General features: G+C 42.7%; 1 protein-coding gene across 1 annotated transcript in view; it reads right to left on the minus strand.

Annotated features, from left to right (window-relative positions):
* Nucleotides 1-27254, minus strand: part of LOC124777633 (neuropeptide-like 1) — a 427641-nt gene that overhangs the window by 75976 nt on the left and 324411 nt on the right. Inside the window, exon 2 of the mRNA XM_047253106.1 lies at nt 25710-25907. Coding sequence (XP_047109062.1) covers nt 25710-25907 — 198 coding nt within the window. The remainder of the gene's footprint in view (nt 1-25709; nt 25908-27254) is intronic.

Here is a 27254-nt window from a genome sequence, read left to right on the forward strand (position 1 = left end):
GTTCCCATAATCATTAGATCATTATAAGAAAGGTTATGATACACTGTCTTTGAAGGAAGAATAACAAATCTTGTCGTATGAAAAGGTTGAGAAGATGTTTCTAGAAATATATCAGTCTAAAAACACAAGAGCTTAAATTTGATTTGAAAGGAACCATACTACCAAAAATATGAGGAGATGTACTGAGAATTTTTGGGAAAATAATTAAGAAGAAATCCAGATTTGAAGTACCGTATGAAGAAAACCGCTTGGTATGCCGGGTGACGCAAAGCCTGCTGCAAGAAGATCGTAGTTCTCTAACTGACACAATAACTGAGACTGTCGAGCAGGCTCGATGAAGTTCAGTAAAAGCAGAACAGAGAAGAAGCAATGGGAGTCAAGAAGAACATGAGCAAAAGAAAGAAGAGAAGATGTGATTATCACCGCAAATTTGCGCGGGATGACTGTGGTGCACCGACTTTGGAGCAGAAATATAGAAAGAGGAGGAATGACAGAAGAGCTTGTCAACTGCACGCAGACTGGAGCGAAACGAAGAGGCAGAGCCGAAGTGACGTATTGTCGTTTTATCACTTACAAGGACGTAAATACACTGATGGAAAAAACTCACAACATCAAAAAATAATTAATGTAGACTAACGAAAGTGCGGGAATACATTTTTCTAGGTAACATATTTAAGTGATTAACACTGCAAGGTCACAGGTTAACGTAAGCTCTCTACTCTGTAGGAGTCAGTATGGAGTTTGGAAGAATACCATCGTGTGAAATCCAGCTCGCGCTATTCGTCCACGACACTCAGAGGGCCATAGACACGGGTTCCCAGGTAGATGCCGTGTTTCTTGACTTCCGCAAGGCGTTCGATACAGTTCCCCACAGTCGTTTAATGAACAAAGTAAGAGCATATGGACTATCAGACCAATTGTGTGATTAGATTGAAGAGTTCCTAGATAACATAACGCAGCATGTCATTCTCAATGGAGAGAAGTCTTCCGAAGTAAGAGTGATTTCAGGTGTGCCGCAGGGAAGTGTCGTAGGACCGTTGCTATTCACAATATACATAAATGACATTGTGGATGACATCAGAAGTTCACTGAGGCTTTTTGCGGATGATGCTGTGGTATATCGAGAGGTTGTAACAATGAAAAATTGTACTGACATGCAGGAGGATCCGCAGCGAATTGACGCATGGTGCAGGGAATGGCAATTCAATCTCAATGTAGACAAGTGTAATGTGCTGCGAATACATAGCAAGAAAGATCCCGTATCATTTAACTACAATATAGCAGGTCAGCAACTGGAAGCAGTTAATTCCATAAATTATCTGTGAGTAGGCATTAGGAGTGATTTAAAATGGAATGATCATATAAAGTTGATCGTCGGTAAAGAAGATGCCAGACTGAGATTCATTGGAAGAATCCTAAGGAAATGCAATCCGAAAACAAAGGAAGTAGGTTACAGTACGCTTGTTCGCCCACTGCTTGAATACTGCTCAGCAGTGTGGGATCCGTACCAGATGGGGTTGATAGAAGAGATAGAGAAGATCCAACGGAGAGCAGCGCGCTTCGTTCCAGGATCATTTAGTAATCGCGAAAGCGTTACGGAGATGATAGATAAACTCCAGTGGAAGACTCTGCAAGAGAGACGCTCAGTAGCTCGATACGGGCTTTTGTTGAAGTTTCGAGAACATACTTTCACCGAGGAGTCAAGCAGTATATTGCTCCCTCCTACGTATATCTCGCGAAGAGACCATGAGGATAAAATCAGAGAGATTAGAGCCCACACAGAGGCATACCGACAATCCTTCTTTCCACGAACAATACGAGACTGGAATAGAAGGGAGAACCGATAGAGGTACTCAGGGTACCCTCCGCCACACACCGTCAGGTGGCTTGCGGAGTATGGATGCAGATGTAGATGTAGAAACACGGGATCAGCCATTGTATGCGAAATGCTGATACATTAATAATCCGTGCAACTGCAGAATGTTGAACGCAAGCATGCAGACGTGCGTGCACTATGTCGTACAGGTGCCGGATGTCAGTCTATGGGATGGAGTACAAGAGCTGGAAGTCAGTATGTGGGATGGAGTTAAATGCCTGTGACACAGAAACGGTCAATTCTGGTTGTGGGGAGTTGTCGTCCGATGATGCCCCATATGTGCTCGATTGGCGACAGATCTGGTGACCGAGCAGGCCAGGCGAACATGTCGACACTCTGTAGAGCATGTTGGGTTACATAAACGATATTTGGGTGAGCGTTGTCCTGTTGGAAAACACCCTCGAATGGCTTTGGTTAAAGGCAGCACGACAGGTCGAATCACCATATTGACATACGGATTTGTAGTCAGGGTATGTGGGATAACCATGCGAGTTCTTCTGCTATCATACGAAATCTCACTCTAGACCATAGCTCCAGGTGTTGGTCCAGTGTGTGTAGCACACAGACAGGTTGATTGCAGGCCCTCCACTGGCCTTCTTCTAACTAACACACGCCCATCACTGGCACCAAGACAGAACCAGCTTTCATCAAGAAATACAACACACCTCTACCCTGCCCTCCAATGAGCTGTCGCTTGACACCACTGAAGTTACAGATGGCGGTTGTTTGGAATCGGTGGAATGCACGCTACAGGGCGTCCGTCTCTGAGCTGTCCTTAAAGTAACCGATCTGGAAGAGTTCGTTGTGTCACTGTGGTGCCAACTGCTTCTCAGATTGCTGCGGCAGATGCAGAGCCACGCGCCGAACACGATGGTCTTCCGTTCCGTTAGTGCCACGTGGCAGTGCGGAGCACGGTCTTCTTGCGACCGTACATTCTCGTGAACACCGCTGCCAGCAATCGTTCTGCAATATCGCAGAAGGAACATCCAGCTTCTCTTAGTCCTGTTACACGACTCATTCAAACTCAGTGACGTGTTGACAATGGCGTCTTCATCGCCTTAAAGGTATACTTGACTAGCATCAACTCACCACGTCTAATCTTAAAGGTAATTAACGCTCACGACCGTTACAACGTGTATTTAGAGCAAAACTGATATTCATAGTCATAATGGCGCTACTAGCGCCACTCTTCCGCAACTGAAGCGAAATTTAAATAGACCTCATCTGTCAGATGTAGAAACACGCCTATCAATTTTCGTCGCACAACTCCTTGATGCTGCAGTTTTTTCCGTCAATGTATTATACAGTGGAAAAACAAAACGCAAAAAACTTGTGCAAGGAGATAGGGAGGGGATCGACAACGATGTGATTATGCATGTTGTAGCACTGCGAAGAGGCTGAGTGGTTACTCAGAAATAGCTGAACCGCCAAATATTTATGAACACTGATTTATTTCGTATTTCGTGTTGCTTGTATTAATATACTGTGTGGTATGGTAGCAGTAATGTAGCATTTGTTTTTAAAACTGTGAAATTTTCTTTTGGCTTATTGAAATTGCAACACTTACCAGTACGCTAACAGAGAAATAGATGTATTATGCACCGTGCATATTATGATTTTTTTTTTTTTTCGTGAGTGTAGACGCTGAGATGTACTATTGTTTCCATATTCGTTGCATGGTCGATGTCGCGGGGTGGGAATTCGGGTGGCGCGGGGGGAGGGGGGGGGGGGGAGGGGAGCTGTACAGGTCCAGTTGCGTGGATGTTCGTTTATTGTCTTTCGCTTGAGCCGCTGGACTTCTCTGATCTTCGGAGGCCGCTGACATTCGTTCTCACACTCGCCGACATCACACGCTGGCCACTACACGGCAATAGACACCTGCTGGGATCACCTGGCACTCTCAGTATCAGCTACTACAACCACCTGTTAGTGTTGCTTAAAGTTTGGCGGAAAATTAAGCGTCAATTACGTAAGTGTTTTGTTTCAGCTGACTAATCGTCAACTTGTGTTTCCTTCTGATAGAATATTTTCTTTAACTCCAAATACCAGATTCTCGGGCTGTGTTATATTAAGTTTTACCATAAAATTTTGCCAGTTTCCTTGTGTTATAGTAATTAATGTATGGTATTCAAATTTTGGTAGCAGATTTTTCAAAGTAATTCTATTAACATTTGAATAATTGGGCTCTATTGGATATACAGTTGGTTAATAATTAGCCTCCAGTTACATGAGTATTTACATTGCTTCTACGTAATAAACTGATCAGTGTTTGCTTATAAATGACAGTTGGAGTTCCATAATTATTATTGAGCTTATGAAAGTATGCTTGAAAGAGGTAAACTTGGTATATTATTACAGTCAAAAAGTATTTTCAGTGATGTTAAGGTAGAGAAAAAGAAAAGCATATAATGTTTTGAATTGTTTGAGAATTGATGACATTGTAATAGCACTGCTTTACGCACAACCTGTGACACAATGTCGACAGATCTTTGTGAATGTGCCTTTATAGTAGTAATATATAATATATAGTAATATATAATATACTTTATTAGAAAAATCATGATGAGGATGAGTTTCAGGCTATAGAGACTTAACTAAACTGCTTGAAGTAGTTTCGGAACTATCTTCATGGATATCTATACAAAGGAATTTTGATAATTTTATTGCTGTATAATGTAGTTGTTGAACAATATCATTCTATGTATGTTAACTGACTACTTGTCGCATATATAAACTAACATGTTAAGTATTGTAAATTTTCAGTGTCTGGAGGAGAGATCATGAAGTGTGCCTTATACAATGAGAGAGGACAAGTTACTCTTTCACCTATTTTAAAAAAAAAAAAAAATTGTTCAAATGGCTCTGAGCACTATGGGACTTAACAGCTATGGTCATCGGTCCCCTAGAACTCAGAACTACTTAAACCTAACTAACCTAAGAACATCACACAACACCCTGACCCCGCCGGGAATCGAACCCGGGAACCCGGGCGTGGGAAGCGAGAACGCTACCGCACGACCACGAGCTGCGGACACCTATTTTTCATATAGATTTTGTTACAACATTACGCATCTTGTGCGGGACTCGAGGAAGTTAACGTCCTGAGCAGGTGTTGATGGAGCCTGGTAGGGCGCTAAAAGCATGAGGTATTTTTATGGTTCTTGGTTCGTAGAAACGGCATGTTGGAAGTTGAAAACAAGTGGCGGCGAGCCCATTCCTCAGTAAATCTGTCGTATAGGGCCGACAGAGCACCCCGTAGTCGAGACAGGTCTCCAGCAGGACAATGCCCACTATACCTGCATTGGCGCCAGCTGAAAGCTGGGCTGAGGACGACAGACTGAAGGGACTCGTCTACACGGTGAACCGGGCATTGTGGGCTGCACAACGCCTAACAAAAATTTACAAGTTTTCGTGTTTGCCGATACTGCAAATAGGCCTGTGGCCCACTTCCATCGACCGCCTCGGTCGTAAAAAGAAACTCTGGCGTCTGAGAAACGTTTAGAGATAGAATCTTTATTACACCTCATAGCTAGGACTAACAAGCTCCAAGACACAGACAATTTAGGTAAAGATCTTAAAGATCATATCTGCTTGCTTGTTGCCATGGGAAGCGACGCGACTTTGGGGAAATCATCTCCCACTGCGAAAACTTAAAAAAGTCAGTAACTGGCGGTTTCTTTTTTTTTCAGAGACGCAGTCTCTTAACTCTTGCGCTGGTTAGCTGTGAGTTCGTGCTGTCGTGTAGGAGGGGAGATTTAGCGCCTCTAAAGCCCTATTATTGGCTCAAGACGGGGTGAAGGCGGTGTCGTTCATGCACTTTGCGGAGAAACTGGAATTGTTCTGATCTGGAGGTGCGTGGCACTCTGGTTCTGTACTTCGGTCTGGAAGCAACTTCTGATCGAAGCTCTGGCATGTGTGGTTGGTACTTGGGACCTGTCCTAAGATTGACTTCACTTGCGAGTGGTTAGACTGGGGAGCCTGTGGTGAAGTTCTTACTGTACCGACAGTGTGACTTCAAGCATTTCGGACTACTCGTTTGCCGAGGGCCCACTTATTTGTTTTTGGGTCACTAATCTCGACGTTTGGCATTCTTGTTCACTCTGTCGTGTAAGTGAGCCAGACTGGTCCTTGGTACGACCAGCGAACGGGTGTGTCACACACTGAAATCTGCTGTGATTTCAGGGTTCTGGTAAAGAGTAAATTGCGATCCGTCTGCCTGAACGCTAGATCGCGAGATGTTTCATTTCTTTCGTGGCCGCGATCGATTGACAGGTGCCGCCTTACACCTCGCTTCTGCCGCCCACGTATCGCCAGCTGCAAGTAACATCGCTGCACGGAGCAAACAGGGTAACGTACTGCTCCTCCGGCCTTGCCTGTTAGTACAAATCCCAACTGCCCCTTGCTCTCAGCTGCACCAATAGAAAATTCTGTCGATTTCAACAGTCAAAATCTTCTTAGCGTCAGATTAACACAGATACCGTTATCCACATTTTAGGGCCAGAGTACCTGACTCACTTTTGCCACCCAGGACCCTTGTCCGTTGTGGTCTTAAACTACCTGTTTGTTGTTCACGATTCTATTATATGTTTAACATATATTCTGTCTGTCTTTGTTTTTGGGAAAATAAATGTTGTCAGTAAACTAAACTTACATTCTCAATCAAATCATTACCATTATATAGTCACTCCAAGTGTTAACTTTCATTGTGTACGACGCTGCCAGGTTCTCAATCAAACATTTTTTATATAGCCCACAAATGGGTTCACTTTCAGTTTGGCGTCCCCTGCCAGGATCTCTTACAACACAAAGCGATCAAAAGTTCCTGGACACCCCAAAAAGTATACGTTTTTCATATTAGGTGCATTGAGCTGCCACCTACTGCCAGGGAATCCATATCAGCGACCTCAGTAGTCATTAGACATCTTGAGAGAACAGAATGGGCGCTCCGCGGAACTCACGGACTTCGAACGTGGTCCGGTGATTGGATGTCACTTGTGTCATACGTCTGTACGCGAGGTTTATACGCCCCTAAACATCCTTAGGTCCACTGTTTCTGATGTGATAGTGAAGTGGAAATCTGAAGGGATACGTATAGCACAAAAGCGTACACGCCGACCTTATCTGTTGGCTAACAGAGACCGCCGACAATTGAAGAAGGTCGTAATGTGTAATAGGCAGACATCTATCCAGACCACCATTCAGGAATTCCAAACTGCATCAGGATCCACTGCAAGTACTATGACAGTTAGGCGGGAGGTGAGAAATCTTGCATTTCATGGTCGAGTGGCTGCTTATAACCCACACATCACGCCGGTATATGCCAAACGACGCCTCGCTTGGTGTAAGGACCGTGAACATTGGACAATTGAACAGTGGAAAAACGTCGTGTGGAGTGCCGAATCATGGTACACAATGTGGCGATCCAAAAAATGGTGCAAATGGCTCTGAGCACTGTGGGACTTAACTTAGAACTACTTAAACCTAACTAACCTAAGGACATCACACACATCCATGCCCGAGGCAGAATTCGAACCTGCGACCGTAGTGGTCGCGCGGTTCCAGACTGTAGCGCCTAGAACCGTTCGGCCACCCCAGCCGGCTGTGGCGATCCGATGGCAGGGTGTGGGTATGGTGAATGCCCGGTGAACGTCACCTACTAGCGTTTGTAGTGCCAATAGTAATTTTTCGCAGGCGGTGGTGTTATAGTGTGAACGTGTTTTTCATGGATGGGGCTTGCACCCCTTGATGTTTTGCATGGCACTATCACAACACAGTCATACATTGATGTTTTAAGCACTTCCTTGCTTCCCACTATTGAAGAGCAATTCGGGGATGGCGGTTGCAACTTTCAACACAATCGAGCACCTGTTCATAGTGCACGGCCCGTGGGGGAGTGGTTACACGACAATAACATCCGTGTAATGGACTGGCCTGCATTCTATAGGACCCCTTTGGGATGTTTTGGAACGCCGACTTCGTGCCAGGTCTCACCGACCGACATCGATACCTTTCCTCAGTGCAGCACTCCGTGATGAATGGGCTGCCATTCCCCAAGAAACCTTCCAGCACCTTATTGAACGTATGCCTGCGTAGTGGAAGCTGTCATCAAGACTAAGGATGAGCCAACACTATATCGCATTGCAGCATTACCGATGGAGGGCACCAAGAATCTTTAAGTCATTTTCAGGCACGTGTCCGGATACTTTCGATCGCCTAGTGTATTTTTATAATAATATAATGGGATGGGTCTGTAGCTGGGTTGTTCGCTTATTTGTTTCTCTGGGATTTCTATTTTCTTTCTTTTTTTGTTTTTCTTTGGTGCGGGGGGTGCCTAACAAAGTCTTTCTTGCGTTTTTTTTTAATTATACTGAGGGGGAGATGTAAGGGGTACTGCTATCGTTGACGTTATGACGTAACGTTGTTGTACTCCCTAATTATCGCTGGGTTCTGGAATTTTTGAAGCTGAGCGCGCCTTTTGACTGGAGACAGCACTGTCTCGCTATATAACATTAACAATGCCCCTGCGCTACTGGTCACACGCCGGCTTGTCATGTGCGATGAGTAGTTGTCGGGCTTTAACACGGAGCTGTCGCCTGTAGCCGCATCGCGGATAAACAGTGTGAAGAATTTGCTGTAAAATATAATAATGAGCTGGAAGTGATACGTCGGTTCGAAGGACAAAGGTGTTTTGAGTAATTCGTTATTTCGCAGAAAGCCGTGAGGGATTAAGGTTGAAACAGTACCATGTTTGTCAATCAATAACTTTCGTAGAGGAACATAATGATAGTAGAACGTGACTGGAAAGGCGTCCGTGATCGGTGATTACCTGTTTAATTCATGTGGAAACGCATATCAATTTTTTTCTCCAGTATGAACTGGAACGATCTTAACTGCTAACATAACAGTGGATGAGTTTAGACATTGTTAGGAAAGTGTGTTTCATACCTAAAAAACAGCAAGGCTGTGTCATTTGATTTGTACTGTAGTTGTTTAAAAGTGGCATTTTCCATTTTTAACGGAAAAACGTTAAATATTAGGAAAAAAGAGATAAGTGTCCCTATTAGGCGCATGGGCTGGTTTATTTCGTAAGGAAGTGTGTTCGCTATGTAAAGCTCCCATACGGAACTACGATAGACATAAAATCAACAAAAATAACTGAAAGAAGAAGAATTTTACAAACGTGACATTTGAATTGCTTACGAAAAGGTCGATGTTATTCGCTGGTAAACTGTGCGGATCACTGTACCATTATTCCTCAGTTGTAAGCACAGTGGAATTCTTACAGAGAAAATCACTTGATAAGTATCTATAGTCAACGGAAACCTTTGCTACAACGATTAATCACCGCGCAACAAAAAAATAGCTCTGAGTACTGTGGGACTTAACATATGAGGTCATCAGTCCCCTAGAACTTACAACTACTTAAACCTAACTAACATAAGGACATCACACACATCCATGCCCGAGGCAGGATTCGAACCTGCGACCTTAGCGGTCGCGTGGATCCAGACTGCTGCGCCTAGAACCGCTCGGCCACACCGGCCGGCACTGCCCAACACAACCAATAATAAGCGTGAGTGCATGTGTACTAATTCAGCAAAAACTATAACTCGGCGTTGACTTTTTCTTGAAACGTAAATGTCGAGGCGCAAATTAAGACGACACTCCTGAGAATATAGGAAACGTGTGTCTTCATCTATATACGTTTTAGTCTGCGATATCCTAACTATTTCTTTCAGGAATATGCTGAAATTTTAATTGGGCTCACAGTTTGCTAGAACATTAGAGCCTGTGACAATGTGGAAACTGCGCCGTCAGAAAATCTTTAAGACATTCTACATCGGATCACCCTCATCCACGACGTCTTTTCTGCACGAAACATGGCTGCAGGAACACAGCACTTGCTGTCAACCTCTCAGAGAAGCAACTACTCAGAGGCGTAAACAAAACGTGCGTTTCTTCAGAAAAGGAGCATTAGAAGGCCTTCAGCAGGATAGAAAACGCCCCGCCTTCTGTACACACTCAGGAGTGCGCTCTGCGAAGGTGGCACGGGTCCTCAAAGAACATAACGTAAAAGCAGTTTCCTCTCAGCAAAGGAACTCAAAGACGTGCCAGGCAAGGCCAAGGATTCCCCGGAGCCTACACATCTGCATTTACACCGACGAAGTCAAATGGGCTGTGACCACTAGTCCACGTACCAGATCTTTAGACTAGCCGATTCTGTAGCTTTTCGGGCTCGTTAGTTATAGGTTCCCACTCAGAATGAAGTACCCACTCGCAAACCTGTAATACCGAACGTCGGGTGCACGTGTACAGCGAAGCAATGTTAAAAATATTAGTGCACAGCAGTGAGAGCGTTTTATCATGAAACGAGCCGCTGCAGTTGAAAGAAGATTATTGTGCTGAAAGAATATCAGGATGTCTTGAACACATGGAATTTCTACACAGTGTGACGTAAAAAAAAGAATAATCAAGCTATTATACTGGTATCAGAATTTCGTCGAAATTTTCCTCCAGGCTGACTTAACCAAAATGTTATACTTTCGCACCTACGTTTTTAACAAACGTCGCAGATAACCACAAGTTTACCACGACTGATGTAGTCGGATACTAGCTAGTATGTCGTGTCTCTACTTAACATGTCGCTGTTACCCACATCCAGTCATCGTACGATCTTGCTTGCTTACAAAACACTCGTGCGACTAAATCCAAAATATATTAAAGGGGCGTGGGAGCCATAAAAATAGGTCTATTTGGTGATACTGAACGCCTATAAAGAAGAACAGCACGTACACGTATAGTCACAGTCCGCAAGTCGTGGAATAGTGGCTACCGTTGCTGCCACTGTATCACGGGGATCCCGAGTTCGATTCCCGGCCGGGTTGGGGATTTTCTCTGCCTGGTACTGGGTCTTTGTGTTGTCCTCATCGTTTCATTATAATTATCATTCACGACAGTCGCTAGATTGGACAGTGAAAAAATTTGGACTCTGTACGGGCGCTGATGACCGCGCAGTTGAGCGCCCCTCAAACCAAACCAAACACACGCATAGTCACAGGTATTTTTGACCTACTTACGTAGTACAGCCTCCTGCTTATTGCGACTGACCGCAAAGGCAGGTTCAAAATGGTTCAAATGGTTCTGAGCACTATGGGACTCAACTGCTGAGGTCATTAGTCCCCTAGAACTTAGAACTAGTTAAACCTAACTAACCTAAGGACCTCACAAACATCCATGCCCGAGGCAGGATTCGAACCTGCGACCGTAGCGGTCTTGCGGTTCCAGGCTGCAGCGCCTTTAACCGCACGGCCACTTCGGCCGGCCGCAAAGACAGGAACAGGCTAATTGTGGAACACTCAAGCAGTCATTCTTCTGGGGATACGTATGCGAACGGAACGGGAAGAAGTCCTAATAAGTGGTGAAATTAGTAGCACCCTCTGGCCGGCCGGTGTGGCCGTGCGGTCTAGGCGCTTCAGTCTGGAACCGCGTGACCGCTCCGGTCGCAGGTTCGAATCCTGCCTCGGGCATGGATGTGTGTGATGTCCTTAGGTTAGTTAGGTTTAAGTAGTTCTAAGTTCTAGGGGACTAATGACCACAGATGTTAAGTCCCATAGTGCTCAGAGCCATTTGAACCATTTTAGTAGCACCCTCTGTCACGCACTTCACAGTTGTTTGCAGAGTGCAGATATAGGGGTGGATGCAGAGTTACACTCGCAGCTATATCCACCAGTAGGGGAACTCTCTGATAGAGGTAATTTGTTTTAACAACAACATTTCACACAGACCCTGGTAAAAGCATGCTTTTGAGCAAGAAGTGTCAGGGGAAAATAATTAGTTGCATCAGAGCATGTGAAAGGCATCGGCTGTTCGTACCGATTCCTTTCATGAATTATGCAAGCTCGCTAAATGCATGTGTTCTGTTTTAGTGCCAAAGTGTCGTAGTTCTGCAAGGCAACATTACTCTGGTTGGCCCCAGCAGAATCTGTGGACAGTCTCGCGTGGTGTATCTTGCCAAATTCAAACTCCATGTAGATCAGATTGGAGTTGAGACATCGTGGTCGGACAAGGATGCACTCATAGCCCAGCTGTTGCGTAGTGTGAACGTTCTGGTCCTAGTCTGCGGACGGGCAATGCGGATCTGCGGTATCAGCATGCTGTTTCAGATATTTCGGTGAGGTCACTACAGGCTTTTGGCTTAATCTGTGCATTTCACGTGCATCATTTTCGCTTCTTGCAGATCATGTTACGTTTGAGTCATGTTTATACAGAATAATTTCTTATGATGCATATTTGTTCAAAACGTAATCAGCTTTCCTTTGTGATGAGTTGGGAAACGTTGTGCCTAAGTAAACGTTGTCATCCATTTTGGATTTTCATATCTGTCAACAATGGTGGCAATTAAACTTTCCCTCTCTCAAGTAAAGGCAGTAAGAACAGTTTCAATTTAGTTCTGTTCATGTTATGAAGAGACATTATTTGTAATTTTTATGCCCTATTTGGAACCTGTAGTAATCTACTATTGGGCTATCTATCTTGTACATCATTCTCGTGCTTTAGATCGTTATTCCAGCGCAATTTAATTTCGTCTTTTCATTACATTACATTAAAAGTTTCCATTGTCCGAACATGCAACCACATGGCTTTATATGCTATATAGACGATGCAGGGTTTTCAGTATTCTGGCATATATTTCACCACATGTGATGTGAAAATGGCTGCTAAGTCAACTGAAACTAGTCATCACATTTTAATGCTTCATAATGTACGAGTACAAAAAAATTCAATATTTTTTTTTAGTTTTAAGAAATGTATATCTTGCACCAGTGCTGTGTTTCATATGATGCCCGCCCACTTTTACTCTTTGGTTTCTCTAAGATAACCACTTGTGTCACATGGCCACAGATTATCCTACTGTTTTTCTTACCTAACAAGCATGTCACCGAACAGGAATTTGCCATTACACGGTGTCAAAAGCAAGGGCATCCTGCTCAAACTCTCTAAAATGAATTTCTTCATTGTTTTCTAGTAGATGAAAGTTCCTATCCTGAGGTGTTGACTTCATAGTATACAATTGGCAAATACATTGTCTTGGACGAATTCTGTCTACTAGGTGTAACTCATTGAACTGTCATTTAATAATGCAGCAGCATTCCTGCTCAGAACCTATTAATATGTTAGCTTCAGAAACTTTTAAATACAAATCCCCACTGCTCTTGCGAAAACACTGCCGTTGTTGTTAGGTGAATTACAGTATCAGGGAACCACGCACGAAAACTGTCCAAAAATCAAGATAAAACTTGCTTTGAAATTGTGATGGACCATTTAGTGAAACTTTTCAAGTCACGTTAGGCTTTCACTTGTTCTCACGACATAAGGAAGAAAGGAAGCGAGGTTAAGGATTTTTTTTTTTGTTTTTTTTGTTTTTTGGCTCTGAGCACTATGGGACTTAACATCTGAGGTCATCTGTCCCCTAGAACTTAGAACTACTTAAACCCAACTAACCTAAGGACATCACACATATCCATGCCCGAGGCAGGATTCGAATCTGCGACCAAAGCAGCCGCGCGGTTCTGGACTGAAGCGCCCAGAACCGTTCGGCCACCGCGGCCGGCGGTTAAAGTTTAATGCGCCATCAACGAAGAGGTGATTGGAAGCGAAATACAAGCTGAGATCGCGCTTGTGGCTTTCAAAGGAAGTGTAATGTCACTTTCGAGCGAGCACTTTGCTCCAGAGATGTATCTGTGCTGGGAGCCAGGTCACTGCTCGGAGTATATGGATGCAAAGTACCCATACCTAAATGAAATACAAGGGTTCAGTGCTGTTCTCAACTCACTCATTGGTCATTACGAAGCTATAAAACATGAAATCAATTATGTTCAGGGCTCTTTCTTCCGTGCACTTGTAACTGATCTGTTTTGCGATCACTTCTGACTACTCACGTCTGAGGAGGTGGTACGGTTGTATAGTATTCTAGATTAAATAAAAAGTTAAAAGAAGTGTTTGTTATCTTGATTAGTACCCCTACCATGATTTATGAAATATTTAATAAATTTTCTGCAAAGATCAGATGCTGAGCACTTACTCAGTGGACTATTTAAGATTTACAATGTGACGTAAACTGGTATCTTACGTGTCAGTTACTGAAATTCCTTGATTAATAATTATTGTTTGATTTAACGACATTAAAACCTGCACTTCCGTAACGAGTCTGATTCACAGATTAACTTTAACATTAACGTCATTTGCATTACTATAAACTTTAATAACAGTTTATTATACCAGAGACGACAAATGGAATAGAAGGTATATTTTCTGTTTGTTGAATGCATAGGTACACTACAGAATCATACTGGCATTTGCCTTAAGCGAAACGGGGAAACCACTCAAAACCTGTATCTGGATGGGTGGGGTGGGTTTTTGAACCGCTGTTCCCCCAAATCGTTCCCTTATGTAATGTCTGTGTTATGTCGTAATCAATTTTGGCAGCACAAATCCTCTGTGCTCAATATTCGACCTACAGGAAGGCATAAGCAGTCACGAGCAGCAGCAGTTGCTATACAAACGTTTAAAGGCTCTTTGAACGAAATACTCACGTTGTGTCATGATAGCAAACAGTATAACGTAAATTAGTATCTCAGAAAGGGCAGCATTCCTCATTGCATCCACGGTTTGCACGTCAGTAATTGTGAAATGGCCAACCCTTCGGTATGTGTGGCAGGACACGGATCAGCAGCTGCGCAGTTTGAGCACGCGGCCGCGCGGAATGCGACCGACCGGAAGACGTGGGATGGCTACCGGCGATATATGGTAGCCATTTTACGTGCGCGTAAAATCTGACGGCCTGAAACGAGCGGTTCCGGAACCCATAGGAGGCGGTTTTGCGACGGCAGTCGCCATCACTCAGCGCAGCCGACGTGCCCTTATGTCGTATCTACACCGTGTTGGAACGGTGCCGGGATGGGCGTCGACGCCCGCGTCACTTTGCGCTGTTTTGTATTTTACAAGACGATTACATCAGCTCGTTCATTGTATTTCTTTTCTTTCAACTTTAATTGCAATGCGTTGGCATCATTCTGTCTGATACTGTATGTGCATGATTTAAAGTTTATATTTGCAGACAAAATATATGTTTCCTACTTCTCTGTGCACCATTGGTTTTCGCGGTCCCATGGAGGAAATATGAGAAGTTAAGAGAAATATTTGATAGTTCGTGAACAAAATACACGAAGGAATTTTAAAAATGATGCTGCACAATATGGCACGTCTAGTAACTTTTATTGAATGCTCCACTACACTTCGAGGTGACACAGATAAGCTACGTCATACTATTTTTCTAAATAGTCACCAAGTGTCTATAAACAGCGGTCGGTACGCTGTAAGAATTGTTGAATTCCTCGACAGTAGAAATCCGCTCCTTGGTCAAGGAGCCATTCGAGAACCGTTGTGTTAACTGCATCGTTGGTTGTTGTACTCCTGCCCACAGTTCTAACGTGTGAGCTTGAATTGGAATTAAGACGCGCCCCTTTACGAAACAAACAATGTCAGCACGTTAATGGATTTCGATAGATTATCATTACTTTCTTTGCCTCATAACTTCGAAGCTCTCTAAAACAGATTCACTCGGGACGCAAAACAAACACAGTGAAACACTATCGGCCGGCCGGAGTGGCCGAGCGCTTCTAGGCTCTTCAGTCTGGAACCGCGTGACCGCTACGGTCGCAGGTTCGAATCCTGCCTCGGGCGTGGATGTGTGTCATGTCCTTAGGTTAGTTAGGTTTAAGTAGTTCTAAGTTCTAGGGGACTGATGGCCTCCGCTGTTAAGTCCCATAGTGCTCAGTGCCATTTGATCCATTTGAAACACTATCAAACTGAATTAGAAATAAAACTAGCTTGTATACACAGCTGTATGTACTTGATGCATTACTTAGTAATTCGTTCGAAGGAGCCCAAACGTGGATTGTTTCAAGGATGCGGAAGAAAATTCGCCGTGCGCTCTCAAAGGAACCATCCCGGCATTTGCCTGGAGCGATTTAGGGAAATCACGGGAAGCCTAAATCAGTATGGCTGGATGCAGATTTGAACTGTCCACCTCCCAAATGGGAGTTCAATGTCCTAAGAACTGCACCACCTCGTTCTCTTTGATACTTAAAGCTACAAGTCACTAAGTAATTATATGATGTTGGCAACTCTTAAAATGTAGATTATATAGCAAACCTCTAAACCATGACGAGTGCAGTCATGAACTTTATATATGATGATGACGATTAATGAGTTTAAAGAGACTAAATGCCTATGGTCATCAGCCTCTTATCCAGCCCACAGGGTGGAATCCGTGTAACCTGTGTGTTAGACTGGCAATCGTACTCAGAATCGAATAGTGATCCAGCACACAGCTTTAATTTTCCAGGAAGTTTCACACACTATATGAGTTGGAATTGTGGTCATCACATTCAGACAAAAGATTGTACATTAACAGCATATTTTGTCATTAGTCACTTCTTGTCTTCTGTAGTACAGCTGGTACTTTAATACAGATCGCTATGTGTAATTAATAAACAGTTCCCTAAAGTGCTACGTTGAAAAAATAAGACTGTAGTAAAATTAAATCTTTTTTCGCTTTGTTAATGTTATTTGGAACGAGGGAAGATACTGTGGTGCTACACACGATTTTACAAAGTAGAATTGAGATGAAAAGGAATACGTAAGCCGTATTTGTCATCCTAGAGAAGGATTTTGACAGAGTGGTCTGGAAATACTGTTTTGAAAACTGAATAAAATTGGAGCAGGGTGGAGAGATATAAGATTGATTCCCCATCTATATAAAAATCAGACTTCAGAGATAGATATAAATGGCACTAAGAAAGAGTGTAGAGTAAGAATAGGTATCCGAGAAGGATGTTCTATCTCTCCACGTTAATTAATGCAGAAAGTGCAATGTAAATAATGAGAAACAGTGCCAAATGGATCTAAATTAATGGTAAACACATACATTTTATTCAAGCTGCTTCTAAAAATGACGTGAAATACATGATAAAAATTTTGTCTGTTGTATTTTAAAACCACAAACTGCGAATAAAACCAAACACGTCAGAAATAGCGATGGGAGATAAATCGAACAGACAAGTAAGGGAAAACGTTAAGATTAGAAATTACTAAGGGAAGTAAATCAATTTTGCTGCTTGGGAAGTACAACAGGTACCAACAGAAGTATACCAGATATTAATAAAAGAATGGCAATGCCTAAACTACCTTTAGAAAGAAGAGTAATTTATTAACAAACAATGACTTTAGCGCAAAAACAAGAAAAAGTTCATGGCTGAAGATATTTGTTTGGAACATTTTAAGTTATTGTTGCAAGGATGGACTCTGGGGAAGCAAGAAAAGAAAAAAAAATAGAAGCAGTGGAGATGTCGATGAGAAGAACAACAAAAATAGGCGGAACTGAAAGAAAATCTAAAGAACAAAAACTAAAGGAAATTAAAGAGAAAAGGACGTTCATTAACATAAGGCAGAGAACAAAAACTGTAGTAACTGAACACCTAATTCGACATAATGTCGTCAGACAAAATATCCAGCAAAGAAAAATCCCGGAAAAAAAATCAAGAGCTAGGTCCAAAACGCACATATTAGGAACTATTATTGGTAAGGTGATCTGTAGTAAGTACAAGCAAGTGATAAAGATGACGAGGACAGAGACCTTGAAAAATGCGGCCCTGGACTTCAATTTACAGTACGTATGGATGATGAAAGTTATTTAAGTTACTTCTAATATTTATTTGTTACTTATACTCTACTCTATAACACTGTACTGCTAATGTGTTTAACCTTTCTTTTATAGGTTTTCCTGACTTCGTGAAAACAAGTATACTTGGTCGTTCGTTGACAAAAAATATTACTCGCGATGGACTTTATAACATTCATGATTGTGTAAAGGTGCTTCTAACTCTTTGTAAGGTGCCCTGAATCGGTTTTTCATTTCCACGTTATTTGTGTTTCCTGTACTACGATGTTTTGGCTGTGCAGGAACTCTCAAATAAATGTATGCATAACAGAAAAAAATTAATTAAAATACAAATCACCAGAGTAAAAACGGCACTTATACAATGATTAATCTGTTAACTACATTCTGGGTTACACTTATACAGTGTCATGGGTAGTCCGTGTTTCCTTTTTCGTTATTGTAATTCATGTGCAGGGGACGGGCTGTCGGCGGTACAGCATCCAGCTATTCAGCCAAGAGCTTTCAAAAAATATAACAGAGACGAAAAGCAAGTGTTAGTAGTAGACGGAAAACGTACAATGGTTTCTAAAAGGATAAAAAGATTGATTTTCTTTGTTTGCAAGAAACAGTAAGGGTTTTTTTAGGCTAAAGCCAAAAGACTAAAAGTCAAAAAACACAAAATATATACATTTAAAAGAAAATCACTGAAATGTGACATTCCCTTAAGAAGCAGCACTGCACTTTGACTTGACAGCTGAAGGATCTGCACTGGGAGAGAAGGATTGTGGGTAGAAAACATATGGGGGTCTGTACGGGTACAAAATATATGAGCTGTCTTTAAGATAGGAAAACTATGGATATGAAGTGTTGGCGCGGATTGTGGGAAGAGTCTACTAGGTGGGGAGGGCCGTGGGATCAAGAGCGGATGGAATGGGGAGAGGCGGCTTGTTGGTAGAGGATAGGGAGGGGGGATCCCTGATGTGGAATACGGTATCTGGGAACATTATAGCAGGTAGAACGGATAGATATCGGGTCGGATCTCATTGTATGAGAGAGAGGAGTCGGTTGAACTTGCTGTGGCTTAGGATGTGGAGTATGCGGAGGCACAAGGGCGCTGGGATGTGTTTATAAGTCGCGGCAGCAGACCGAAATTTTTGATCAAATGGGAGACAATTGGTTTACTGGAATCCAATTTGCGGATAGTGTAGGATGTGTAGAGGTGTTCGACGAGGGCGAGGAGGGGTGAGAATATTAGGTGATGGTACAGGGTTCTCATGAGGGAAGAGAGGCGGAGTGCATGGCGTATATGGATTTGGAGGGACTTAGTAGAAAATGGGTGGGGCAGATGCCGATGCTACGCTACTTAGGTGAGGATAGTCGGATCAAGGTTTTGGAGATGTGGAGGATAGTGAAACGGTGTAATCTCCAAGTTCGGATAGTTTTTTGGTCGTTTTGCGGGCTTTCTGTTAGATGGTTAGTAGATGAGGTTTCCCCCTTAATGGCTGAAAGCTTTAATTGTGACAGTATTTTTGTTGTGCCTGTCTACCACTCAGCATCTCCGCTATATGGCAAGTAGCAACTTTCCTTCTCATAATATTTTTACATTCCATCCTGGGTTTTCCATTGTTCAGTGCTACAGGCGCATGCTCAAAACGACCTGGACACCTTACTTGAATATAATGAATCTATATGTGCTCCTTCATTGTGGTGTCACCGCCAGACACCACACTTGCTAGGTGGTAGCCTTTAAATCGGCCGCGGTCCGTTAGTATACGTCGGACCCACGTGTCGCCACTATCAGTGATTGCAGACCGAGCGCCGCCACACGGCAGGTCTAGAGACTTCCTAGCACTCGCTCCAGTTGTACAACCGACTTTGCTAGCGATGGTTCACTGACAAAATACGCTGTCATTTGCCGAGACGATAGTTAGCATAGCCTTCAGCTACGTCATTTGCTACGACCTAGCAAGGCGCCAGTGCCAGTTACTATTGATACTGTAATAATGTACCGTCAAGACCGACGTTCACCATTAATGGACTAAAGTGAAGTATTCCACCAGCTACGTCCGTTTTTTCTAAATTCTAATTTCCTTGTCTTGTTCCAGACCTCACGCCAGCCTGCGTGAGCTAAAACGCGTGGCTTTCGGCTTCCTCTAGTAAAACGGTGTTGGCTCTCCTGCCAACCCACAACATTCATAATAGCAAATAGCTTGGCTGTGTGCTACTGCCTGTAGTTAACAACTATCATGGCTACAGCTCTCATGTCCTGTAATGTGGTAAGCCATTTTATTATATGACGTTTTCAGCTATTACCTACTTATTTTTATCTGTACTTACACAGTGTTTAATTTTTATTTTACTTTATTGTACCATGTGGTTATAATTAACTATTAATAAATTATTTACAGAGGTCAAGTGTGGGCTATAATTATCGTATGGCAGCGAGACTTGGTAGACATTCTAACGCGTTAATGCGGAACCGATTTGCGCTGAAAAAAAAAAATAGTTCCATTGTAGGGAATCACGAGTAAATCTGGCGCGGTGAATGCAAGAAAGATGTGTAGAAATGTTTCCATATGTGATGGATTAGGGATGGGACATGGGCAGAAAAGGCCAAACGAGTGAGAAATGCATAATGTTGATTTTATTAATAACAGCCGCTTACACAATTTGTTAAGAATGAGAACGGGAGACGTCGACGAGATACTGCATCCGGAAACGACGTCATCAACGATGGCCCACAACAGTTCTGGTGGAATCTGAGCAACGAGTTCCTGCACACTGGCCTTCAGATCAGGTAGAGACCGAATGTGTCCCTGGTAAAGGCGTTCCTTTAGAAATCCCAGGGCCAAAAGTCACACAGATTGGGATCAATCAGGAGATCTTGCAGGCCACGTATCTGGAAAACCTGCGGAGACGACACGTTCGTGGAAGGTTGCATTAAGCACATCTTTCACTGAGTGAAAGACTTAAGATGTTACTCCATCTTGCATGAAAGTAGTGGTTTCCACACAGCTGAGTTATTCCAAAGCAGGAATCACATGCTGTACAAGGCCGTCTCGATAACATGCAGACGTTACGGTACACCTGACAGGCCCTCGGGATGTATTCTCTTCGAAGAAGAACGGAGGTCGGAATAAAGGTACTTGTGAGTCCTCACCACAGTCACGTAAGGCGAATGCAGTGGCTCTTCGTGCACTACACGCGTTTTAAGAGTACCCCTAATTTCGCAGTTCCATGTATTCAATGTACCCTATAGTGTAAAATGTACCTCGCTGTTCCGTAGAATATTGCCACGTTACTGCGGATCAAGAGGTTTCAGTTGCCGCACGGCCTGGATCGTGTACGGACACCAGCGTAAAATAGGCCGCAAAACTTTCCGCAATGTTGACCGTGGGATGGACAGTTCTCGTGACACAGCGCGAGCGCTAGCACTAGCCGGGCCACGTGCTGTCTGGTTCCTGCCGTTCACATAAAATAGTTTCAGTATCAGTGCACAGTCCCTCCTTTCGACAGCGGTACTGTTCTCTCACGTTATGGCTTGTCAAATGACAGCATGACAGCGTGGATGTCATTACCGTCATACAAACAATATACAGCGCCAGATTATCACCTGGAGACCACAACTGAATCTTTTTTTTTCATCACATCTACCATGTTTCGTTGCCATACGATAATTACAGCCCACACTGGACCTCTGTGAGTGAATGCTCTTTAATTAATTACCCTGCATATAATGCTAACCTGGGTCCATCTGGCGCCGGATGGTAGCACCCTGTAAGGGCCCCTGCCTAGGGTTACTAGGTGAAACCTGGTCAACGGTCTCAAAGGCGGAAGAGGAAGTTCAGATTCCCAACGGCGGAGAGAGCGGAAGAACTACCTCCAGGACTCACAATCTTGGTTGTACATTTTGTGGCCTTTGGGCCACACCCAAAATAACTTTCATCAATCATGGAAGTGTGTGATGTAAACTATTTTACCCCAGGTGGACGATCCACCGTACGCCAGTACGTCAGCAGACATTCGGATTCTGGGGAGTCTGCAACATTGCACAAAGACAAATCGGAGTGTCTTGGAATCTCATCCAAATTTCAGTATAGGCAATCAACGTACCTAGCAACTTTCAATGCAAACTCATTGTTGAAAACCGGAAAACCAAAAAATCTAACAGATACGCTAAAGAACCACAACATACTCATAACAGCCATTCAAGAAACACGATACATGGATGCAGATACCTTCGATTCCGAAGGCTTTAGGATATACAAAGGGAAAGTGGGACCGAGAGTAATGAAAAATGTACCACATCTTGGGACAGCCTTTATAATCAACAAACAAATCTTGAACTCAATAGTTGGCTTTGATTCCCAATCAGAAAGAATCTCAAGCCTTACTTTCACAAGCACAAACAAAATCTACACAATTATCAATGCACATGCCCCTATAAACGAGGATAACAGGAAAAACAAAGAAAAAGTGGAGGCCTTTTGGAATCATCTAGATGACATTATTCAGAAAATTCCAGATAAAAACATCATCATTCTTCTTGGAGATTTTAATGCACAGATTGGTAAAGAAAAAAGATATAAGAAAATAGTTGGAAACTATCCTGCACACAAGAGAACAAACAGAAATGGTGTGAGACTAATAGAACTTTGCCAAGCACACAATTTAATTCTTAAATCCACAGCTTTCAAGAAACTACCACGAAGACAAAAGAAATGGGAATCCCCAAATCCTAGCCTTGGGGAATTTCAACTTGATCATGTGGCAATCAAGAAGATTTCTAGCAAAGAAATCATGAACGTTAGGGTACTCAGAGGTGCAAACTTGGATTCAGACCATTACCTTTCTAAAATTAAGTTCAAAGTCATCCCAAACAGGAAACGCAGCATGAAACAAATTAAGGGTCGGAAGTATAACACAGAAAAGATATTAAAATCAGATGAATTCACAAAAGCAACAGAAACCATTCAGACACAAAGCTGGGGGGATATCAAGGAAAACCTCATTACTACAGCTGAACGGATAGCACCTAACAAAAAAAGTAGAAAACATGCCTGGTGGTCGCTGGAATGTGATGCCCTCATTGAAACAAGAAAACAGGCATGGCAAAATTGGCAATCACAGAAAACAGAAGAAAGTAGACTGAATTTCATTACAGTTAGAAAACTGGTAGATAAAAATATAAAAAGGATTAAGAAGACACATGAAAACAAAACTCTCCTCCAAAGTGATGTAGAATTTGCTAAAAACAACACAAGGAGCTATTACAGAACGTTCAAACAAAGGTTATCAAGATACAAAGCACCCACCCTCCAATTTCGAGATGTAAATGGGACCATCGCTCACAACAACACGGAAAACTGCAAAATACTAGCAGGCTACTTTGAGAAACTCTTGAATTGTGAAACCATCCTTGAAAAATTTGAATCCATTCCAAACAACCGTGAGAAGCCGGATTCAGAACCACCGACGACTGAAGAACTACAGAAGGCCATTTCAGAACTTAAAAACAACAAGGTGTCCGGAGAAAATCAAATAGTGGCCGAACTATGGAAAAAGGCTGACAAAAATGCAGTTACATCCGTAAAGTGTGTTTTCGATCAAATCTGGAAAGAAGAAGAGATCCCCGCAGAATGGAGAACAGCTCTCATCCACCCTATCCACAAGAAAGGTTTGAAGACAGACCCCAACAATTACAGAGGAATATCACTGCTGGATATAACGTACAAGATTCTTTCTAAAGTCCTTTTGAACAGGGCAGAGCCGCAATTGGATCCGCAAATCGGGGAATACCAGAGAGGTTTTAGAAAGGGTAGATAATGATCGGAACAAATACTAAACCTCAAAAACATTATGGCATACCAAAAATCAAGGGCAAAGACATACGTAATCTCCTTCATTGATTTCAAAAAAGCATATGATTCGATTGATAGAGAATCTCTGTTATCAGTCGTGGAAGAAATGGGTTTGGATAAGAAAACAACTAATATTATAAAAGCGACCCTTACAAATACATTTTCGAAAGTTAAATTTATGGGCGAACTATCGGAACCCTTTGAAATAAAAACGGTAGTGCGACAGGGCGATGAGCTCTCACCGTTGCTGTTCAATTGTGCGCTTGAGAAAGTAGTCAGAGAATGGAACACAAATATTAAGAGTGGTATAAGACTGGGTTGCAAAAAGAAGAACCTTAAAGTAAATTGCATTGCTTTTGGAGATGATATGGCCCTGTTTGCTGAAACAATGGAAGAAGCACGGGAGCAAATCCTTGAACTAAAGAAACAAGCAGCTAAAATTGGTCTTAACATCTCCCCTGAAAAAACTAAGATATTGACAAACATCAAGCACTCATGTAAATACCTCAAAGTTCAAGAACAGAAGATTGAAATAGTAAAAGAATTCAAATATCTCGGAGAATGGATTACTTGGAATGCTGGGGAAAGCAAAGCAATGGAATCCAGACAAAATAAACTTGAATTGGCCTTCCAACTAACAAAAAATACATACAACAAAAAATCCCTTTCATGGGGGTCAGAAATTACACATTACAAGACAGTGATTAAGCCAGAAGCACTGTATGCAGCAGAAACACTTAACATGAATTTCAAAGGCCAAATGGAGAAACTTGAGGTAAAGGAAAGGAAAATTTTAAGAAAAATCATTGGGCCAAAATTTCAAGACAGTAAGATTATATACATCAAAAATGAAACTCTCTACAAGAAAATTGAAAAACTTTCAGATTCTATGCGAAAAAGGAGAATAAATTTTTATGGTCATCTTCTCAGAATGAATTCCAGCAGATTAACTAAACAAATCTTTGACTTCTTCCGTAACCGAAAAACGAAGCCCAACTGGTTTAAAGAAACTGAGAAAGACCTAGTGGAATTAAATATTTCAGAAAATTCACTTATTGATCGAACTGCTAAATTAATTACTAAAGATGAAAACATAAGGTTCCAAGACAAATCCACACAAAAGTCCGAATCCTTCATCTCGGAAGAAGAGAGGAGAAGAAGATCAGAAAGAATGAAGAAATACTGGGCCCTAAGAAAAGAACAACGCACAAAGAAATGATTGATCCAGCGTACCCCAAAGAGGGTAAAACGAAAGAAGAAAGCTAACCACGAGCAGCCCACGAATTTATATGTGTTGTTGTTGTTGTGGTCTTCAGTCCTGAGACTGGTTTGATGCAGCTCTCTATGCTAATCTATCCAGTGCAAGGTTCTTCATCTCCCAGTACCTACTGCAAGCTACATCCTACTGAATCTGTTTAGTGTAATCATCTCTTGGTCTCCCTCTACGATTTTTTACCCTCCACGCTGCACTCCAACACTAAATTGGTGATCCCTTGATGCCTCAGAACATGTCCTACCAACCGATTCCTTCTTCTAGTCAAGTTGTGCCACAAATTTCTCTTCTCCCCAATTCTATTCAGTACCTCCTCATTAGTTATGTGATCTACCCATCTAATCTTCAGCATTCTTCTGCAGCACCACATTTCGATAGCTTCTATTCTCTTCTTGTCTAAACTATTTATCGTCCACGTTTCACTTCCATACATGGCTACACTCCATACAAATACTTTCAGAAACGACTTCCTGACAAATCTATACTCGATGTTAACAGATTTCTCTTCTTCAGAAACGCTTTCCTTGCCATTGCCAGTCTTCATTTTATATCCTCTCTACTTCGACCATCATGAGTTATTTTGCTCCTCAAATAGCAAAACTCATTTACTACTTTAAGCGTCTCATTTCCTAATCTAATTCCCGCAGCACCACCGGATTTAATTCGAATTCATTCCAAAAGATACGCTGTTCATGCATTAAAGTTGCAAGTACTGGTTGTAATCTGATTTTATTCTTGTGAGTATAACTAATGACTGCATTGCAATTGGTATTCTACTTCTATTTTTATGTTATGTATGCAGGTGCCTGAGAATGAGTACACAGCCGAAACGTCGTGATACACAAAACAGAAATGCAATGGAAACGGAAAAAAAAACAGTCGATAAAGGGAACTTGTTTCTTTGAAGGAGTTTGTCACGGCTGTTGGCCGTGTTGCAGCTGAAATATTTCTGACGAGAGTGGCCGAGTGTGGACTCACCCCTGACTCTGGCTCGTCGTCGTCGGCCTCGAAGTCTGCGGCGGCGCCCCTCTTGCCGTAGCGGTTGGTGTAGCGCTTGTCGCCGCGCTGCTGCTTCTTGCGCCAGCCGCCGTACAGCGGCAGCTCGCCGTTGCGCGCCAGGGCGGCCACGTACCGCTTCCCAGGCACCATCAGGCCATCGCCCGGCTCGGCCACCGCCTGCGCAAGTAAACACACAACAGTCACTAACTGTCCAGTCACAATCACAGTGCCGTTACCAGCTTGGACCACCCAGTGGTTACCTTCAGACTAAACGCACACGCTGCAAGCGTTTTTCGTTGTGTTGTAAACACAAGAGGGCCGAAGACGCTCATTTTTTAGTTAGTTTCTTCTTACTGGTAAATTAAGTTCCATACCTACAATCACTTCTCCATATACCCGTAACAAGGGCAATGAACTCTGTTCTAAGGAGCATATACTGTATTCAAACATTATGAATCACATCGAAGGGAACGATCTGTTGATACGTAATCAGCATGGTTTCAGAAAACATCGTTCTTGTGCAACGCTGCTAGCGCTTTATTCTCACGAAGTAATGGCCGCTATCGACAGAGGATCTCAAGTTGATTCCGTATTTCTAGATTTCCGGAAAGCTTTTGACACCGTTCCTCACAAGCGACTTCTAAGCAAGCTGCGGGCCTATGGGGTATCGTCTCAGTTGTGCGACTGGATTCGTGATTTCTTGTCAGGAAGGTCGCAGTTCGTAGTAATAGACGGCAAATAAATCGAGTAAAATTGAAGTGACATCAGGTGTTCCCCAGGGAAGCGTCCTGGAACCTCTGCTGTTCCTGATCTGTATAAATGACGTGGGTGACAATCTGAGCAGTTCTCTTAGGTTGTTCGCAGATGTAGCTGTAATTTACCGCCTAGTAAGGTCATCCGAAGACCAGTATCAGTTGCAAAGCGATTTAGAAAAGATTGCTGTATAGTGTGGCAGGTGGCAGTTGACGCTATATAACGAAAAGTGTGAAGTGATCCACATGAGTTCCAAAAGAAATCCGTTGGAATTCGATTTCTCGATAAATAGTACAATTCTCAAGGCTGTCAATTCAACTAAGTACCTGGGTGTTAAAATTACGAACAACTTCAGTTGGAAAGACCACATAGATAATACTGCGGGAAGGCGAGCCAAAGGTTGCGTTTCATTGGCAGAACACTTAGAAGATGCAACACGTCCACTAAACAGACAGCTTACACTACACTCTTCCTCCTCTGTTAGAATATTGCTGCGCGGTGTGGAATCCTTACCAGGTGGGGTTGACGGAGGACATCGAAAGGGTGCGAAAAAGGGCAGCTCGTTTTGTATTATCACGTAATAGGGGAGAGAGTGTAGCAGACATGATACGCGAGTTGGGACTGAAGACATTAAAGCAAAGACGTTTTTCGTCGCGGCGAGATCTATTTACGAAATTTCAGTCACCAACTTTCTCTTCCGAATGCGAAAATATTTTGTCGAACCCAACCTACATAGGTCATCAAAATAAAATAAGAGAAATCAGACCTCGA

This window comes from Schistocerca piceifrons, chromosome 2 (genome assembly GCF_021461385.2).
Source record: "Schistocerca piceifrons isolate TAMUIC-IGC-003096 chromosome 2, iqSchPice1.1, whole genome shotgun sequence".
In the NCBI taxonomy this organism is placed as follows: Eukaryota; Metazoa; Arthropoda; class Insecta; order Orthoptera; family Acrididae; genus Schistocerca; species Schistocerca piceifrons.